This window comes from Oncorhynchus clarkii, chromosome 6 (genome assembly GCF_045791955.1).
Source record: "Oncorhynchus clarkii lewisi isolate Uvic-CL-2024 chromosome 6, UVic_Ocla_1.0, whole genome shotgun sequence".
NCBI lineage: Eukaryota > Metazoa > Chordata > Actinopteri > Salmoniformes > Salmonidae > Oncorhynchus > Oncorhynchus clarkii.
This window is the reverse complement of record NC_092152.1, coordinates 42,321,756-42,342,836: the sequence shown is the minus strand read 5'-3', so window position 1 is coordinate 42,342,836 and position 21,081 is coordinate 42,321,756. Positions and strand designations below refer to the sequence as shown.

General features: G+C 43.2%; 2 protein-coding genes across 2 annotated transcripts in view; both read left to right on the top strand.

Annotated features, from left to right (window-relative positions):
• The window catches only part of LOC139411173 (protein Niban 2-like), a 57,702-nt gene extending 40,228 nt beyond the window's left edge, over positions 1 to 17,474 (top strand). Inside the window, exons 6-14 of the mRNA XM_071157086.1 lie at positions 134 to 249; positions 4,479 to 4,583; positions 4,839 to 5,001; positions 5,768 to 5,955; positions 6,190 to 6,345; positions 7,476 to 7,589; positions 12,086 to 12,193; positions 12,410 to 12,521; positions 14,539 to 17,474. Coding sequence (XP_071013187.1) covers positions 134 to 249; positions 4,479 to 4,583; positions 4,839 to 5,001; positions 5,768 to 5,955; positions 6,190 to 6,345; positions 7,476 to 7,589; positions 12,086 to 12,193; positions 12,410 to 12,521; positions 14,539 to 15,848 — 2,372 coding nt within the window. The 3' untranslated portion in view covers positions 15,849 to 17,474. The remainder of the gene's footprint in view (positions 1 to 133; positions 250 to 4,478; positions 4,584 to 4,838; positions 5,002 to 5,767; positions 5,956 to 6,189; positions 6,346 to 7,475; positions 7,590 to 12,085; positions 12,194 to 12,409; positions 12,522 to 14,538) is intronic.
• A 1,234-nt stretch (positions 17,475 to 18,708) lies between these two features.
• LOC139412089 (neural proliferation differentiation and control protein 1-like) overlaps positions 18,709 to 21,081 on the top strand; it is a 43,312-nt gene continuing 40,939 nt past the window's right edge. Inside the window, exon 1 of the mRNA XM_071158884.1 lies at positions 18,709 to 19,036. Coding sequence (XP_071014985.1) covers positions 18,928 to 19,036 — 109 coding nt within the window. The 5' untranslated portion in view covers positions 18,709 to 18,927. The remainder of the gene's footprint in view (positions 19,037 to 21,081) is intronic.

Below are 21,081 nucleotides of genomic sequence, written 5' to 3'. Positions count from 1 at the left end.
ACAGCAGTCAGTCTGCTTGACCAGACTAGTGCTGATTTTATGATCAATTATCAAACTTGTACAATGTTTTCAAATCAACCTTCACAATGTCCACTTCCACTAACAATGCTAATCCTCTGTGGTTACCCCATAGGTTTGTTGGAGGAGAGTAAGGTGCAGACGCCAGCCTTCACAGACTCGGTGAGGCTTTTTCGCCAGGCCCATGGGCAGTATGGCACCTGGGAGATGATGTGTGGCGCACCTCCACAGGTAAGGATGGCACAGCCAATGACAGTGTCTGTGTCCCAAATGGCACCCTATTCCCTATATAACAGCACATTCTTGAGCTTTCCTCAGTACGAAGTCCTCGTCCACCCACTGTGCTGTCAGGCTCTGCGTGCTAATGGGGCTGACATCACTGGTCCAAATGTCAGTTGTGAAGCTAATAGCAGTGATGCCCATAGCAAGTAGCTCCATGGATGTGCCTTTCAACAACACAGGGCAACATCTAAAAAATAGCACCTAATTGGTAGTGTGTACCGGGGCTCGAGATGCTCGACCAGTTGGCGAAAGCCAACATCATCCACAACAGAGAACGGTTGATTGGGCAATGAATTCCATTATCTTGGCGTGAATGGATTTCGCCTTTGAGTTGTCTCGCTGAAATGTTTTTACTCTTTCAAATGACTGCTCGATACACACAGCAGACAAGGTGGGCTAGGTTAGGAATGCTGTGTTGCACGTGTAGAGCTATATTTTTCGTGCTGTCATTACATCATCGACCTACATTATATAGTTATGCACGTCAGCTTTGACGGCAGTAAACTAGACATCAGGCCGATGTTAGCATTTTTAGCTAATATCGTCTGTTTTCGATATGCTTACCGATTTCTATATTGCGCATCCCTAGCTGTAACGTAACAATGTGGAAAAAGTCAAGGGGTCTGAATACTTTCTTAGTGCACTGTAGTGCACTACTTTTGACCAAAGCCAAATGGGTCTATGTGGGGAATAGGGTATAATCTGGGATACAATCAGGGATGTAGAGTCCAGCTGAGAGATGATGTCACTATGCCCCCTGCCCTGGTGACACAGCATCCTGTGGGCATGAGCTCACTGTGCCCCCCCCCCCACATCTGCAGAGCTGTGTCTTTGTTTGTCTGTGTGAGTGTGATGTCTGTAGCTCTTACATCAGGGCCTGGGGGCCTTGACTCATACCCATCATTCTTAGTATCTCATAGACAGATTGCTCCAGTGGGAGATGGAGGGAACCAAAGGCCAGACGAGGAGCCTTGGGCTCAGAGTTAACCACAGAGTCAGGACTCCCATAGACCCAAAGGTCAGACACAACACAGCACTTTCAACAGACAGACACAGCCTGTGTATATACAGTGTACAAAACATTAGGAAAACCTGCTCTTTCCATGAGACTGACCAGGTGAATCCTATGATCCCTTCTTGATGTCACTTGTTAAATCCACTACCAATCAGTGTAGATGAAGGGGAGGAGACCGGTTAAAGAAGGATTTTTAAACCTTGAGAGTTGAGACATGTATTGTGTATGTGTGCCATTCAGAGGGTGAATGGGCAAGACAAAATATTGAAGTACCTTAGAACAGGGTATGGTAGTAGGTTCCAGGCACAACGGTTTGAGTGTGTCAAGAACTGCAATGCTGCTGGGGTTTTCACACTCAAACGCTTCTCGTGCGTATCAAGAATGGTCCGCCACCCAAACGACATCCAGCCAATTTGACACAACTTTGTGAAGCATTGGAGTCAACATGGGCCAACATCTTTGTGGAACGCTTTCGACACCTTGTAGAGTCCATGCCTCGACGAATTGAGGCTGTTCTGAGGGCAAAAGTTGGTTTAACTCAATATTAGGAAGGTGTTCCTAATGTGTTGTGAAATCAGTGTATACGAGATACATTTTGCACTTTGTCAATCAAAAAGAAAGGAAGACCAAGGCACTCTTCATATAATTAATTAAAATGCCTTTATTAGTTCAATAGAAACAAAGTTTTTTTTTTTTTAAACAACGCGTTTCGGCTGCATGGCCTTCGTCCCTCCCTGACGAAGGCCATGCAGCCGAAACACGTTGTTTAAAAAAAAAAACTTTTTAGTATGGCATGTTCAATAGAAACAAAGGCATTTCAATTAATTATATGAAGAGGGCCTTGGTCCTCCTTTCTTTTTGATGACCAATTTACCCCTTTTACCAAAGAGCACCTATCTACCAAAATGTACTATTGTGTACCTTAGTAGCGCTTCCCTTCCTCCTCTTTCTCCATCATTTTAACATTGTAATGAAGAGCACATATTTTTCAATCTCAAGTCGTTAAATAAAAAAACTACAATAGTAAGTGCCAAATAAAGTAACAGAGTTGACGATCTTAAGTCAGCCATTAACCCCCCCTGTGACAGGGGAAATGGAAGGTTGTTGTGTGCAACAGGAACGGACAATTGAATGCAAGCTCCACCAAAAAAACTATTTATTGGTCAAATAATTCTAGCCTGTCTATCTGTGGGTAACAGGGTTGACGTGTTACGCTTGACCCACTCAGTTTCCCACCACGACACACCAGAAAATTGACAAAAAGAGTAGAATGAGCTATGTTTATTTTTTTTATTTTTAAAGGAATTGTTTCACAATATTAAAATGTGAGTTCAGTTCACGTAAACAGGATTGACCTTAAAATGTGGGACATTTTCTTCCTGAAAATATGAAATATAATGATTTTCAGAAATGACTTTGTCAAAACAACAAAATAACTATGGCTTTACACTGATGAAAATGCTTAAACATTCTGGTGTTAAGTGGGTTCAAATCTTCCTAGAAGTCAGTGCACAGAGGGACATGCCCAAAATCATTAAATAAAAATATGATTTATTGAATGTTCAATGTTCTATTAAATGAAGTGCCCTTTAATATAACAAGCTTTTCAAATGTAATGTTGACGCACAATTTCTATTTAAAATATCAAAGGGACTCATTTTGTGGAATGACCCAGTAAATGTGAAAAGTATTAATTTGTATTGATTTTTTTATTTTTTATTTTTTTCTGTCAGCAGTGCACTGTGATACTGTTATTATTATACCATATCAACGTGTCACTGAGGTGTCAAACACCCGACAGAACATCTAACCTTTTGTGTCAGTAAAGCCTTGTTCACATTGGTCAGTTTAAAGTGACTCAAATCCCCCCAAAAATGTATATCGATTAGAATCTGAATCGACAACCAAAAGCCACATTTCAAACCACCTTCATAAGTGGTTTGAAATCTGATACAAATCTGATTCCTATTATTTGCCCTCAAGTGGTTTTTAGACTGTTATTTGGCATATTTTGCTTTTTTTGCTAGCTACTCTGTTGATAGTTTGACAAGAACATGGTAGCTAACTAGCTAACTGTTTACAAATAAATTAGTGAATGTGCTAGAAAGTTAAATGGCTACCTAGCTAGCTAGTTGGCTGTTGTTTCTAGACAAAACTGACACATTTGAGGCATTTAAAAGTGTTCTTACACTATGATTTTTAACATTCAAAGCAACTGGGAAATGTCCATGGCAGGCATTGTCAACTTAACTTGCTACATAACTTGCAATCTGTGCACTCCTTGGCTAACATTTTTACAATAACCAAACAGTGGTTGTCATTCATCGTGCCCTGCTGTGACACACCACCAATGAGACACCTACAGATAAGACCAGCACTCATCTTTCTGTTTCAAGTTGAAATACACCAGAATGGTAGAACAGAGATTCTCTGGCAGCATTGCCAACTCTACTCCTACACATTCCTCTGTCCCATATCATCAAGATCAGTAACTCACATCCAATGCAGCCTAGCCCAAAGCTCTTGACTTCAAGGCCAAATAAGTACAATAGAAGATAGTAATGATAAATATGTTGTGATGAATGTGTTAGGCCCCTTATATTCAACTCTGGACCTCAAAGCCAGTTCCACTTATTTTAGACCTGGGGACACCAGGTGGGTGCAATTAATTATCAGGTACACAGAAAACCAGCAGGCTGCGGACCTCATAGGGTAAGAGTTTAATACCACTGATCTAGAGCAATCAGGCTAGAAAAACCAGTTCTCAGGTTTCGATAGCTCTGACATATCTGTAGTGTAGAGTGCCGACCACACCTGAGAGGGTAAAGTACAGTAGACTAGTATACAGACTTTTGGAGGATGCCCTCCAGCAGATACAAAGCATGAATAGGACCTTCAATGAACCACTTCCCATGTATAAATAAATACTTTGCCCCGAGGCCATAGATTAGCCCCACTGCCCAGAGGTGGGTCGAGGGTGAGCTGGTATGACCTTAGTAGGTCATAAGAATTGTATCACTCTGGAAGTATGGCTGTATTGGTCTCAGTAGTTCATGAATCACTTTGCGTCTCTTTTTGGGAAATGTGTCTTGCATCTCAAACAGCACAGCGTCACCACACTTATTGTTGTCATCTGATCTTGAACCCACTACCATCCCTGTAGATTCTGGCCAACCTGGTGATGGAGACACTTCTCCCTGAGGTCAGGGATCTCATCACCCCGGGACTGAAAGGCAAAATGCACGAAAGGCAGAGGAACTGGATGCTGGTAAGTCATATCTCACACAATGGACCAAATACCCCTTTATAATAATAGGGAAAATGTCTTCTCCTTAACCAGCTTCTGAGTTCCCTGTTTTACATGAATCCATGTCATGTTGGGATGCAAGAATGCTGGTGATCTACATCTTTGTATTCCATGTTCACAAAGGTGGATAATATGGCACTTTGGTCAATGTTTCGGCCCAGTGGCTTTTCTCAATACAAGATGCAGACATAACACTCCTCTGTGTGTCCCATGCAGATCTGCGATGCTGTTTATGGTCTGGTGGTGAGGCAGGCCCAGGCCCAGTATGAGGCTCTGGTGCAGAGCTGTGAGGCTGGACGCCCCCTTCTAGAGGCCTCCATACGCACAGACATGGATCAGATCATCACCTCCAAGGAGCACGTCAGCAACAAAATCAAAGGTGAACCCTCAATGACCTGTGTGGTCCACCTGTTAGAGCTGCAGACCCCAGCTCATGCACACTAGAGTCGGCATGAGTTGGAATCCACACCATTGCACTTCTGACTTGCCAACTTTTCCGCCTTTCATGTCTCCTCTTCATTATCCCATCTTTATAAAATAAATAAATATACCACAATAAATATATTTAAAAGGTTTGAGCCCTCCACAGTAAGATGAAGTTGAGCCCTAGTCCCAGACATTGACCCAACGTCAGTTTTACAGTCCACCCAGTAATGGATTTTGGGGGAGTAAGCAGATCCTAGATCTGTGCCCAAGCCAGGTCAACTTGGGACCAACTGTAGGTAAATACCAGTAGTTGCAGTACAATGGTAGATTCTAGTTCATACTCTGAATACCTACAGTACATGTCTGGCCTGTATGTCATTCTGGGCTCTTTGCCAGTGGTGTGACAAATATTTGCCAACAGTTGGACAGGTGGTTGTCATAGCCACAGACAGTTTTGTGCTATGTTGACAGCCTGCGTCCATTGAGTTGAAGTCAGGAAGAATAGCAGCATTCCATCAACAGTTACATGGGGGACTTAGTCTGTCGCAATAACAGTCTTATATGGAGAGGAACTGAATTCCTTTGGACGAATCATATCTTGAGAAAAGCATGTGTTGCACTATGAGTCACAGTGGAACTTCTGCCAGTTTATAAAGTCATGTAGACTAGTCTGTGTGTTGACATCCTCTCTCTCTCTCTCTCATTGTGTTTCCTCCCAGCGGTGGCGCTGCCTAAGGCAGAGAAGCTGCTGAAGGTGAGTATCCAGCCCTACATCAGCTCTATCCTGGAGGCCCTGATGGAGCCCACCAGTCGAGGCTTCTCTGAGGTCAGGGACGTCTTCTTCAGAGAGCTGGTGGACATGAGCAAGAACACAGTGAACGACAGCACCAAGGAAAAACTGGGAGAGGTGAGAACGTTGTTATTCATTTATATGTGTGTCAGTCTAATGATCCAGCATAACAGTTTAGCTGCATGCTTTTATTCCACCCATTTTAGGTGATATCTGAAGTGTAGCATACAAATTGACGAGTGAATTGAAAGATGTATATCATCCAAGCCTGGTCTCTATGGTCTATGTGTTAATTCTGTCAACCCAGCCTCACTCTTCCTTCTCTCCCTCCTTCTCTCCCTCTCTCGTCAGCACATGGAGAAGATCTCTATGCTGGCTTTCCACCCGGTGAAGATGCAGAGCTGCTATGAGAAAGTAGAAGACCTGAGTCTGGACGGCCTGCAGCAGAGGTTCGACGTCTCCAGCCCCTCCGTGTTCGTCCAGAGGGCACAGATCCTCATGAGAGAGGTACAACTTAACTTGCACTGATTGAGGATGACGGTTTTACTTGCAATGACTGTGATAGGTTGTCGTACCTAGCTTAATTGAATGTGCTCCAAATGCAAACGTAAACTACACCCTCCTACACCTTATTACATTCTGCAAAACGTGACACAACCTCTTACTGATGATGTGGACAGTTAATCACTAAACTGACATATGGGGTATGAGTATGGTGAGGTACTAATTCAATAATTGCTGAAATGTCTCCATTTGAGTTCCTGACTGGTGTATGAGTGCTGAAAGGATGTGGCCTGCAGGTCTATTTTGTGGTTGTTGGTTGTGCTGTTTTGTCTGAGATCCTCAGAGCTACAGTATGGGGAGTTCTTTATTATTGTGGTTGGAGAACAAGCACATTCTGGTTAGTGAGTGGTGGTTTACTGTCATTGGCTGGCTGGTCTCTGTTGACAGGCTGTTGGTTGTTGGAGAGATATCCTAGAGCCAAGTATTCACCACTCTGTCCCCCACTGTGAATCACATAGGCTGTCCTCTTTGTAGTGGCTAGAAGCTGCTGGGGGTGAGACCTCTCAGACAGGGGCTAAGGTCTCAGAGAGTTCAACAATTGAACTTTGCTTTGCACCCAAGATTCTGTTTATAGTTCAGATATACAATAGCAAAGATCTACCCTCAGGGTTCAGAGTGTGATTAGTTTAGAATGGAGGGAGGGAAGGGTTTTATTGGACAGGATTCAACTAGTATATAGAAAGCAATCCTATTTTGTTATGCTACACTTTAAAAGGAATTGTTGGGAAGATGGTGTCCCCTTGTGGTGAATATATGAAAACTGATGGAATGTTTTGTTCTTGGCTTGGCATTTTGTGATTTCAGCAAACAGGCAAATCATGGACTTTATCTATATACTGTCGGATGACTTGCCCACATGATGATCCATTTTATAAACCGATTTCTCTGCGTTCTCTTTCTGTCTGGTAGAGTATAGACCATTTTAAAGATAGGTTTACTTGCAATGACTGTGATTTGTGGTTGTTTTTCCACTACTAAGCTTAGTTGAATGCACTGACTGTAAGTCACTCTGGATAACAGCGTTTGCTAAATGACTAAAATGTAAACTGATAAACAAACCTTTATCTGTGCAGCAAATGGACGATGCGGTGTACACCTTTGAGCAGATCCTCCACCAGAGTCTGGAGGACCAGGGGCCAGAGGGTCTCTGTAAGAACATCCAGCGCTGCCAGGACCGGGTCATCAAGGTAAGGCAGACAGGAAAGGGATGGCTGTTGGCCCAGTGCACACCATGACATAGGCACGATGACTACTCAAGACCATTGCGCTCTCCCCCAAAAAAGTTTAGTTTGTGCGTAAAATCAGTGAAGCACACAAATGTCATATATGGCTTGCTAGGCACATGGATGGATAACATTGTATTTTTATACATTTTATTTAACCAGGTAGGCCAGTTGAGAACAGGTTCTCATTTACAACTGTGACCTGGCCAAGATAAAACAACAACACAGAGTTACACATGGGATAAACAAACATACAGTCAATAACACAATATAAAATATGTATACAGTGTCTGCAAATTAAGTAAGGAGGTAAGCCAATAAATAGGCCATAGTGGCGAAGTAATTACAATTTAGCAATTAACACTGGAGTGATGGATGTGCAAGTAGAAATACTGCTGTGCAAAAGAGCAGAAAAAAAACAACTATGGGGATGAGATAGGTAGTAGGTTGGATGGGCTATTTAGAGATGGGCTGTATACAGCTACACCGATCGGTAAACTGCCCTGACAGCCGATGCTTGAAGTTAGTGAGGGAGATATAAGTCTCCAACTTCAGTGATTTTTGCAATTCGTTCCAGTCATTGGCAGCAGAGAACTGGAAGGAAAGGCTGCCAAAGGAGGTGTTGGCTTTGGGGATGACCAGTGAAATATACCTGCTGGAGCGCGTGCTACGGGTGGGTGTTGCTATGGTGACCATTGAGCTGAGTAAGGCGGAGCTTTACCTAGCAAAGACTTATAGATGACCTGGAGCCAGTGGGTTTGGCGGCTAATATGTAGCGAGGACCAGCCAACGAGAGCATACAGGTCGCAATGGTGGGTAGTATATGGGGCTTTGGTGCTTAAACGGATGGCACTGTGATGGACTGCATCCAATTTGCTGAGTAGAGTGTTGGAGGTTATTTTGTAAATGACATCGCCAAAGTCAAGGATCGGCAGGATAGTCAGTTTTACGAGGGTATGTTTAGCAGCATGAGTGAAGGAGGCTTTGTTGCGAAATAGGAAGCCGATTCTAGATTTAATTTTGGATTGGAGTTGCTTAATATGAGTCTGGAAGGAGAGTTTACAGTCTAGCCAGACATTTAGGTATCTAAAGTTGTCCACATATTTTAAGTCCGAACAGTCCAGAGTAGTGATGCTAGGCGGGCAGGCAGGTTCGGGCAGCAATCGGTTGAAGAGCATGCATTTAGTTTTACTAGCGTTTAAGAGCAGTTGGAGGCCCCGGAGTGTTTGGCATTGAAGCTCGTTTGGAGGTTTGTTGACACAGTGTCCAAGGAAGGGCTAGATGTATACAAAATGGTGTCGTCTGCCGATACACAGAGTCGAAAGCCTTGGCCAGGTCGATGAAAACGGCTGGACAGTACTGTTTTTTTGTTGATGGAAGTTATGATATCGTTTAGGACCTTGAGCGTGGCTGAGGTGCACCCGTGACCAGCTCGGAAACCGGATTGCATAGCGGAGAAGGTACGGTGGGATTCAAAATGGTCTGTGATCTGTTTGTTCACTTGGCTTTCGAAGAATTTAGAAAGGCAGGGCAGGAAGGATATAGGTCTGTAACAGTTTGGGTCTAGAGTGTTTCCCCCTTTGAAGAGGGGGATGACCGCGGCCGCTTTCCAATCTTTAGGAATCTCAGACGATATGAAAGAGAGATTGAATAGACTAGGAATAGGGGTTGCGACAATGGTGGCGGATAATTTTAGAAAGAGAGGGTCCAGATTGTCTAGCCCAGCTGATTTGTAGGGATCCAGATTCTGCAGGATTTGGGTGAAGGAGAAGCGGGGGGGCTTGGGCCAGTTGCTGCGTGGGGAGCAGAGCTGTTGGCTGGAGTAGGGGTAGCCAGGTGAAAAGCGTGGCCAGTCATAGAGAAATGCTTATTGAAATGTTCTATTATCGTGGATTTATCGGTGGTGAGTGTTTCCTAGCCTCGGTGCAGTGGGCAGCTGGGAGGATGTGCTCTTATTCTCTATGGACTTTAGTGTCCCAAAACTTTTGGGAATTAGTGCAGCAGGATGCAAATTTCAGTTTGAAAAAGCTAGCCTTTGCTTTCCTAACTGACTGTGTATATTGGTTCCTGACTTGTAGTTGCATATCACGGGGACTATTCGAAGCTTGTGCAGTGTGCAAGGACAGTCAAGTCTGGAGTGAACCACGGGCTATATCTGTTCTTAGTTCTACATTTTTTGAAAGGGGCATGCTTATTTAAGATGGTGAGGAAGGCACTTTTGAAGAACAACCAGGCATCCTCTAATGACAGGATGAGGTCAATATCCTTCCAGGATACCTGCTCGCAGAAGTGTTTTAGGGAGCGTTTGACAGTGATGAGGGGTGGTCGTTTGACAGCGGACCCATAACGGACGCAGGCGATGAGGCCGTGATCGCTGAGATCCTGGTTGAAAACAGCAGAGGTGTATTTGGAGGGCAGGTTGGTCAGGATGATATCTATGAGGGTGCCCATGTTTACGGATTTGGGGTTTGTACCTGGTAGGTTCCTTGATAATTTGTGTGAGGTTGAGGGCATCTAGCTTAGATTGTAGGACGGCTGGGGTGTTAAGCATATCCCAGTTTAGGTCACCTAACAGTATGAACTCTGACGATAGATGGGGGGCGATCAATTCACATATAGTGTCCAGGGCACAGCTGGGAGCTGTGGGGGGTCTATAACAAGACGTAACAGTGAGACTTATTTCTGGAGAGATTCATTTTTAAAAGTAGTAGCTCGAACTGTTTGGGCATAGACCTGGATAGGATAGTATGACAGAACTCGGCAGGATATCTCTACAATAGATTGCAACTCCACCTCCTTTAGCAGTTCTATCTTGATGGAAAATGTTGTAATTGGGGATGGAAATTTCTGAATTTTTGGTGGCCTTCCTAAGCCAGGATTCAGACACGGCTAGGACATCAGGGTTGGCAGCGTGTGCTAAAGCAATCTTAGGGAATAGCAATCTGATGTTTACATGCATGAACACAAGGCTTTTACGGTTACAGAAGTCAACAAATGAGAGTGCCTGGGGACACACAGGGCCTGGGTTAACCTCTACATCACCAGAGGAGGAGAAGGATAAGGCTACGGCTAAAGGCTATAGGAACTGGTCGTCTAGTGCGTTCGGAGCAGAGAGTAAAAGGAGCAGACTTCTGGGAGTGGTAGGATAGATTCAGGGCATAATGCATAGACAAGGGCATGGTAGGGTGTGAATACAGTGGAGGTAAACCTAGGCATTGGGTGATGATGAGAGAGGTTGCATCTCTGGAAGCGCCAGTTAAGCTAGGTGAGGCCTCCGTATGTGTGGGGGGTGGGGCAAGGGATCTAATCTAGGCATGTAGAGCGGGACTAGAGGCTCCGCAGTAAAACAAAAACAATGAGAACTACCCTAAACAACAGTATACAAGGCATATTGACATTAGAGTGAAGCATAAAGCAATCACAGGTTTTGATTGGGAGGGCTAAGACAACAACTGGTATAAAGCTAAGACCACAATAACGTGTAAATGGCGATGAATGGGCAGAGGGGTCAGTTGGCTACACACAGGGCCTGAGTTCGAGGCTGGGGCCGACAGATAAACAAAATGAAGTACCGTGTTAATGAACAGTCCAGTTGGCATCAGCTGTGTAGCCAAGTGATCATAGTGTCCAATAAGCAGCAATGGACGAAAAGGGAGCCGCTCGGCAGTCATCACTACGCTATGCGATTGGGAGACACGGCGCTCAGAGAGCTAGCAGGCCGGGGCTAGTAGCTGGGTCCTGACCGACATCAACGACGCAGAGGCCGGTTGAGAGCACATTGGCCGAAATACGTCAGCAGACCAGTCGTGATGGATTGGAGGGGCTCCGTGCCGACAAAGGGTACAGGCCAATTGGCAAGAGAGGTATTGTAGTTGGTTTGCTAGCTGGGCCTAGCTCGAGGCTAACTGGTGCTTGCTTCTGGACAAGGGCGTTAGCCACGATAGCCACTTGGTAGCAGCTAGCTAGCTGCGATGATCCAGTGTAATGGTCCAGAGCTTGTGGCAGGAATCCGGTGATGTAGTGGGGGGGAAAGGCAGTCCGATATGCTCCGGGCTGATATCGTGGATATCCAGGCTAAAGCGTCTGGTGTCTGTGCTAAAGGTAAAGACTGCTAGCAGTAGCTAACAATGACTAAATAGCTAGTAGCTAATTAGCTGGATAGCTTCTGAAGGCTAGCTTCTGATGGAGGTTCCGGTTATAAGGTCTAAAAAATAGCAGATCCGTACCACGTTGGGTGAGGCGGGTTGCAGGAAGCTGTATTTAATTCTAAAATGGAAAAAGAGTTTGAAATGTATACAGAAAGACGAAAAAAGCTGAATATTTACACGGAACAAAAACAAACGCGTATTGCTGCTACTCCATCTTGGAAAATGTAGGATTGAGCTGATTGATACTACATAAATGTTCTCTAAAAAATCATAACATCTCCTGTCTTTTATTTCCCTCCTGTCTGTCCACAGAAATTTGACTATGACAGCAGCACAGTCCGGAAGAGGTTCTTCCGAGAGGCTCTTCTTCAGATCTTCATCCCTTACATGCTGAAGCAGCTTACTCCCTCCGTCGCATCTGTAAGTCTAGCAGCTGTAGCCGGCTAGACAGTGTGTCTAGACGGGTCAAACGCATACATTGTGTGAAACTGACATTACACTTCCATGCAATAGCATTCCCTTTGTCACTCAGAAACTTACTGTTTCTCTGCATGTCTCTCCTGAGTGTATTCCTGAGTGTGTATGACACCTTTTATGGGTCCTCTGTTCTCATACTTGTTCCTATGTCGTGTCCAGGAGCTTCCTCGTTTCCAGGAGCTGATTTTTGAGGACTTCTCTCGTTTCATCCTGGTGGAGAACATCTTTGAGGAAGTGGTGTTGCACTCTGTCATGAAGGACATCATGATGGGTGAGTCTCACAATGGAAACAGTGGCTTTGTCCTTAATGGCACCATTACTCCCTTTGTATTGCATTACTATGGGCCCTGATCAATAGGAGGAATAGGGTGCCATTTGGGACGCAGACATATACTTCTCTTGTATTTCAATGCCTTATGTCAGGGTTAACCAACTGGCGGTGATTTCATTTGGCCCTCCAAGTTTTCTGAGCAAAAAATGTATTCAACATAAAATACTATAGAAACACAAGCAAATCTGCACCCAGTGAGTGTACAAAACATTAGGAACACCTGCTCTTTCCATGACAAACTGACCAGGTAAATCCAGGTGAAAGCTATGATTCCTTATTGATGTTAAATTCACTTCAATCAGTGTAGATGAAGAGGATGAGATCGATTAAAGAAGGATTTTTAAGCCTTGAGACAATTGAGACATGGATTGTGTATGTGTGCCATGCGCAGGGTGAATGGGAAAGACAAAAGCTTTAAGTGCCTTTGAACGGGGTATGGTAGTGGGTGCCAGGCACACTGGTTTGAATGTGTCATGAACTGCGACACTGCTGGGTTTTTCACGCTCAAAGGTTTCCCATGTGTATCAAAAATGTTCCACCACCCAAAGGACATCCAACCAACTTGACACAATTGTGGGAAGCATTGGATTCAACCTGGGCCAGCATCCCTGTGAAACGCTTAATTGAGGCTGTTATGAGGGCGAAAGAGGTGCAACTCAATATTAGGAAGGTGTTTCTAATGTTTTGTACACTCAGTCTACGTGAGCATATGTAAATAAGCAAGGTTTAAAATTATGTTTCAGTCAAACATTATATCTGTTGGGCTTCTAAGTGTGTCAATTTGCAAATTGTTTGTAATTATGTTCCGGCCCCCTGACCATCCACTCAAGAAAAGATCGGCCCGGTGCTGAATCTAGTTGATGATGTGCCTTATGTGTTCAGTGTATGGAATAAGAGTACTCACAGGCTATATTTAGGCCCCAGAGTTCTTCGTCACCAAATGACCTCACTAGGAAAAACTCCATGCTCTAGTGATATGCAAAATCGATGTGTTAGAAGAGATACCGCTCCTGAGTCGTTTCACCTCAAAAGCACAAGAAAGAAGATTGACAGCCACCATCTCTGATTGTTCTGAAATTGTTTCTGTAGTTAGAAACAGATAATATAAGCATTATTTTGTTGAAAGATTATTTGAAACATTTGAGAAATTAAATATAATGTTGCACATATTTGCCATTTTAATTTATAGGATTCATATAATATTCAATAAATATATTACCCATCTTCCAGTTTGGTGCAAACCACTTCTTAATAGTGTATGAAACATGAGAAATCCAAATAAATGGTCAAAAGCCTCCCACGGACCCCCCAAGCCCATCCCAATGGCCAGTATACAGTATCAGTTATCTATATTTGACAGGTAGTATGACAATGCGGCTTGGATTATTGTTTATTCATACTATGTAATGCATTTTCAGTGAATTTTGTGATGTCTTTTCCCTCCCCGTTCAGACAAATTTGCCATTGACGTTTCTTCCATTTCTGCCCATAAAATAGTGTGAAAGTACCAGGTTTTTCCCACTAGATGCCGCTGTTCATGTGTTTACTTGTGTTTTAAGTGGGGGAGGGGGGGTCTGAACGTTCTGATTAAGGCCTTGTTTTTCGGCTTGGTCAACAAGAAATGCAGAGGCCATGAAATCGGGGTTTGGGCATTATATTGAATTAATATTATATGAATCCTGTAAATTGAAATTGCCTATTTGTGTGCAATCAATTAGCTTAATTTCTCAGAATTCCAAATGTCTTTCAACAAAATAATATTGAAGTACATATATAATGTTAAAACAAATAATGCAACTACAGAAACCATTTCAGAACAATCTGAGATGGTGGGTGTCATTAATTTCTGAAATTAAATGGAACGAACCTCCGGTGTACAATGTCTTAATGACCTTTCTCTCTCTCTCTCTCTCTCTCTTTCTCTCTTTCTATCCTTTCTTTCTTCCTCCCTGTGTAGCTGTGAAGGAGGCAGCAGTCCAGAGGAGACACAACCTGTACAGGGACAGCATTGTATTGACCAGCAGTGACCCCAACCTGCACCTGCTGGGGGACAACCCTGCCATTGATTGGGCTGGGGAGTACGGGACAGGACCGGAGGAAGGACAGGGACAAGATGAGGTAGAGGGGGAGGAGACTGGTGATAGTGGGGAGGCCCATAGGAGGCGCAGGATGAAGCAGGTGGTCTCTATGATCCAGCTGGATGGCTCCCCCATCCTGGTCAACGAGTCCTGCCTCGAGGTGCCCAGTGTGGATGGCATCCCTGAGGAGAGGGAGGGGGAGGACCAGGACGCTCCATCGTCTCCAGAGATCATCCACCAGGATCCAGTCAAAGTTAATGCAACCACTCCAAAAGAAAAGAGGAAAGCCCCTCCACCTCCTGTCCAGCCAGAGAACAGTCCATCCCCTGCCCTAACGAACGGCTCTGTCCTGAAAGGAGGAGAGTCGGTGACGATCGTGAGTGTGGCCCCAGAGGTGCAGACCAAAATCTCAGAGGATGTGACCCAGGAAGCTGAGCGTGAGGAGAAGTACCTAGAGATTGAGAGCTCCTTACAGGACTCAGAGAACACAGCATCAGACATCGAGAGTGCCATACAGGAGATAGAGAATGCTGTGCAGGAAGAGGACAGCGAGCCAGGCGTGGAGGTGGCTGCAGTTTCACAGGAGACCGCAGCAGAAGTGTCCCCCTCAAGCCAGGAGGTTAGAAGTGTACCCTCAAGCAAAGAGAAGGAATCTCTGAAAACAGTTCCGGAAGAGGCTTCGGCACCAGCAGCTCTAACCCAAGAGGATATGTCTCCTAGTTCAGAGGCGGTATCTTCCCTACCCTCAATGCAGATGGAGGCAGTAGCAGTAACACCCATAGCACAAGAGGAGATCCCCATACCAACAGCCCTGGACACAGAGCTCCAAGTGCCTGCACCCACACAAACAGAAATTCCTGCAGCCACAACAACAGCCCTGGAGAAAGTCCCTGTCCCTGCACCAATGCCAGAGGAGTCGGAGAGCACTGAGAGCACTTCAAATGTCCAGAGAGCAAATCCACAACCCACGATGGATTTGAACTCCCTGCCCCCTCCACCTCCACATGACGACAGTGGCTTCCAGTCTCCCACCAGTGAGGCGGTGGAGAAGGCTGCCCCCAGTACAGAGGAGCCAGAGGCAGCAGAGGTGATCCCTGAGGCAGGGGGAGAGAGAGTGACTGTGTCCCAGGAGGGAGCAGCAGCGCAGAAGGAGGACTCAGAGAAGGCAGACGGCCCCAGTGTGGAATGAGTCATTGTTTGGGCTGTATACTGGTGTCAATTTGGAATTAGTTTTTTTTACCAAGACCGGGATATTATACACAATTAATCTCACAATAGCATAGACAATTTCATCAATGGAAATGGTTTGTATACAGTAGTTTTGCCAATAATTTTACCGCTTAGTTTTCGTTGTCAAGATTATTCTCTTAATAACGGTTACTTTTTTTCACCAATATTATCCACCTCTACCAAATCATCAGTCTGTATGTACATTGATCGGGGTTCAGGTGCAACTTCAATGCCTGTATATGTTGTTTTCCTATTGTTTCTATATTTTGACAGATTACGTCCACATTCCAGTTGATAGCATGTGCATTGTGGCTTGAGTGCCAGATGTTTGTGTGCTCATGCCAACTCTCACTGTCACTCATTGTCATTAAAAAAAACATGGCTTGGCAATAGCAGCTTTGGAATTAGAAAGGCCACAAACTGATCTGGAACCAGATTTAGGGACTCACTCCATTGTCCTTTTTTTAAACTATATATTCACTGGGTAGTGAATGAGGAGCACAATAGAAAGACCCAGTTGTGTCCATATTATGGTGTGCTGTGAATATGAAATTAACTCACACACTTCAGGTGTTCTTGGTGGGGTATATAACGTTCAATATCATCATTGATTTGTCCTCTATGATCTGCGCTACTGCTCAACCACTTGAATTGGCTTTACCCTGAATCCAAAAGCTGTCAACGGTCTGACTTATCTAGTTTGTGTTCAATTGTATTTAGAGTGGACCATGACAACATGAGCAAAGCTACAGTTTAGCTAGCCATGGCTAAATTCAAAATCACAGAGTATTTATTCCAATGGGTTCAACGACTGATTATGTCCATTGTTGTCATCTTATTGGTGTTCTTTCATTGTCACTTTCGTACAGTTGCTCTCTACTCTGAAGTTTCCTGTCCGTTTTTGAAATCTCTTTTTCTATCAGAGTAATTCCAATACTTTTATAATTGTGCATCAACCTCCAATAATATTCTTCTGACGTGTATTTATTGAGATATGTTGAAAAGGTGTCTGGGAAGCAAGCAATTTGTGCAAGCAATTCTGTAGTAACAGTGCCTTATGAAATACTAGAAAACATCTCATTCAAAGTACTTTTTATTTTCTGTTTCAAATTGAAATGACAATCCGTCAAACATATTGATGTGTTAACTGTTCTGTTATCGCAAGACATGGAAAGCAAGGCAAACGAGTAATGGTATTTGATATGTTGTCCTTAATATTTGACAAATTCTTATTGACATGAATACCTCAGTTAAAACATTGAGCTATTCCCAACAGAGAAAGCACCTGTACATACTGTATTTAATGCTATGTTGACTTCATACGTTTTTGACCCTTTTCACTGTCATATAGTCTTTCCACAGATGCTCGTCTTAGCAGCTGTGACACGTTTTTATTTTTTACTTTCTCTTCAGTGCCTTCATTGATACACTTAATATGATCTCCTCAATTATTTGTATTTATTATGTATTGCGCTCTGCATTTACGTCCCTGTCCCGCATCCCTTTTGATGCCTGTACTTTTAGATTTATTTTACTCAATGTTATACACAGGACTGTTACTGATAATAAATCATTGTTGATTAAATATGTTTGTATGTTTTTCCTTTGGAACACAAAGGTTTGTTAAAGGGGCAGTCTGGGATTTGAAAAACGACGTGGACATCTTGCCACTTTTTTTTTTTTTTTTAACAGCTCAGGGATGGGACTGGAGATATTTGAACTACTCACATTTTGAAAATGGATGGACCATCAATGATTGTTGGGTTCAAGTGGCGCAGTATTTAGTCTTGCATTCACATTGACTGTCATATTTCCATCTGGGCACAATCTACAGTTAGTCTGAAGAAAGACTTGCTACTACGCCTTGCATCGTTGCACCTTCCAGAATAGGACAATGTAGTAGCCTGCCATAGATTAATTGTGGTTTAAAAATGTTGTCTTGGGAAATGCCAAATGTATAGACCAGGGGTACACAACTCTTAACCTAGGAGGTCCAGAGCCTCCTGGTTTTCTGTTCTACCTGAAAATTCATTGCAAAATTAATTGCACACACCTTGTGTCACAGGTCTAAATCAGTCACTGACTAGAGGGGAACAATGAAAAAGTGCAGTGGAACTGGCTTTGAGTTTGAGGGGTACAGACTAGAGCCCTCAAATTCACTTCTGGACCTGGAAGCTAGTTCCACTGTGTGTGTTTTTTCCTCTAACTAGGGACTGATTTAGACCTGGGACACCAGGTGGGTGCCGTCAATTATCAGAACAGAACCAGCAGGCTCTGGACCGGACCTGTAGGGTAGGAGTTGAATACCCCTGCTCTACAAACTATAGGCCTACAACAAATGTATAATATGTATAACCCACATTAAGTATTGATCTTCCACAAACCAAACACTCGAAAAACGATATTTCAAGAGATATTGGTTCAGCACATAATTAAACAATATTTGTATCTCTTTTCAAGACTTAATTGATCTATTTCAGCCTTTTATTATGTAACCTTGGTGTCATATTATGTATGAATCATCAGTGTGCCCTTATACAGATTATTTTAATCCTTTAAAAAAATAGCAAAGGGCTTTTTATGAACACATTTCTCTCAGAACCGGGGAGGCACTAGAGGCACTATAGTCCCTTAAAATGCACCTGCTTCGGGAATGTGGCTTGTATTTGCGGCTGTGCGTACGGTAAAGCTGATTAGGCGCGCATCGTGACGACATCTACGTAACTCTCTCACGACACTATAGAAAGTCTGTGACAGACAGCAGCCCTGCCCTCACTCGTTTCTTCAACCGTCACACATAAAGCGACATAATGGGATCCTGCGCAAAACACATAGCAGACGAAATCGTTGACCAGCGCTCTATTACCGAATCTGGTTCTTGCAACTGAGCGCATTTTCTACCTCGCATTCTGACTACATATTTACAAAAGCTGAGCACCTTTCCAAAGCTTCTTTCTGTTCTAAGGGGATGGGGGAATGATCAACCCCGACTCCCCATCTCCAGCTCAGTTGTATCAGTTGTAAGAGCGCTTTGCAGTATGCCATCCCCGAGAAGAGGTGTCGATCACCGACCGAGAACCGCCGCCACGCTTCTAACCCAGGTTGCTGTCTTTGCAACCTTCGTTGCTATGAGCGCATGCATGCCAGGTAAGAACAGCTCTTTTAATATTTAAGTCTGCGTGTTGTGCGCACATTTATGAAAGTTGATCCCGATGTGGATGATGTCATATGCTGTCAATGTAAACATATTAATGCGCAGGTGTTACCGCGTTCCCTACAAAAGGTAACATATGGTAGGACTCTAGGCCTACACAAACTCAACAAATGGATTAAATACTATTCATTTCTGATCATAGGCTTTTTTAGATTTGAAAAAAGGGATATTTTAATTGGAATATATAAAGTATGTTTATATGTAGAACAAACATGCCTCTGAAATATAGAGTAAGGAATCATATCAGTTCTTCAAGGTATGTATATGCAATGCTCTAGAATATTTGGCAACTGATCCCCATTGTGATTGTTCTGGTCATTTCCAAGTAAAAGGACCCATGACCATGTCATATTGGGTGTCAATGACAGCTAAGAGTCTACTGTATCTCTCTCACACACATATATTATAATTTTTTATTAAGGTTTGGCAACCATTTTCCACCCAAAACATTTGGAATAAGCTAAAGCTTTTATTTCTGTTTAAACTGATGGAAAAGGGGTCTTAGACAACATCTACCATCATATGTCTTAAAAGGTATTAGAAATACGTCAAAACACTCTTAATTAAATCAAAGACCCCTGCCAACTAATTCCAGCACTTCATGTGTTCAGAAAGTATTCAGACCCCTTGACTTTTTTCCACATTTTGTTACATTGGATTTTTTTTTTAAATCTACACACAATACCCCATAATGACAACGTGACTTTGTTTACTCAGTACTTTGCTGAAGCACCTTTGGCAGCGATTCCAGCCTCCTTGGGTATGACGCTACAAGCTTGGCACACCTGTATTTGGGGAGTTTCTTCCATTCTTCTCTGCAGATCCTCATGCTCTCAGGTTGGATGAGGAGCGTCGCTGCACAGCTATTTTCAGGTTTCTCCAGATATGTTCGATCGGGCTCTGGCTGGGCCACTCAAGGACATTCAGAGACTTTTTCCGAAGCCACTCCTGCGTTTCCTTGGCTGTGTGCTTAGGGTTGTTGTCCTGTTGGAAGGTGAACCTTAACCCCCGTCTGAGGTCCTGAGAGCTCTGGAGCAGGTTTTCATCAAGGATCTCTCTGTACTTTGCTCCGTTCATCTTTCCCCCGATCCTGACTAGTCTAGGAGTCTGTCTCTGAAAAACATCATGATCAATGGAAACAGGATGCACCCGATCTCAATTTCGAGTCCTATCGCAAAGGGTCTGAATAATTATGTAAATAAGGTATTTCCGTGTCTGAATACTTCCCGAATGCACAATGCTGCTGAAGTATTGTGAAATCTTGGGTCGATACATTTAATTAAGATTATAGAAAGGTGAATGGCTAATAAATAAACAATAGAATGTACATAGATGATTACACTGTATTACTTGTAAGTTATGTACAATGCAAATACTTCAAGGAATTAATTATCATGGGGTGTCTTTCAGGCTATGGCATGCATATCTGGCAGTAATATTTGTTTTTTTTCTCCCACCCAGAATAATTCCCACCTTTTTTATATTATTAGTAAATGCACAGAAGTTAGGAATTGATTGAGATATTTTATTGAAAAAATACGATCTTATTTGGGAGTATTTCTCACAGTAGAGGAGAAAGTGCATCTCTGTCTCTACTAGAGGTCGACCGATTATGATTTTTCAACGCCGATACCGATTTATTGGAGGACCAAAAGAAAGGCGATACCGATTTATCGGCCTTCAAAAAAAAATATTTATAATTTTTATTTATTTGTAATAATGACAATTACAATAATCCTGAATGGACACTTATTTTAACTTAATATAATACATCAATAAAATCAATTTAGCCTCAAATAAATAATGAAACATGTTCAATTTGGTTTAAATAACGCAAAAACAAAGTGTTGGAGAAGAAAGTAAAAGTGCAATATGTGCCATGTAAGAAAGCTAACGTTTAAGTTCCTTGCTCAGAACATGAGAACATATGAAAGCTGGTGGTTCCTTTCTACATGAGTCTTCAATTATCCCAGGTAAG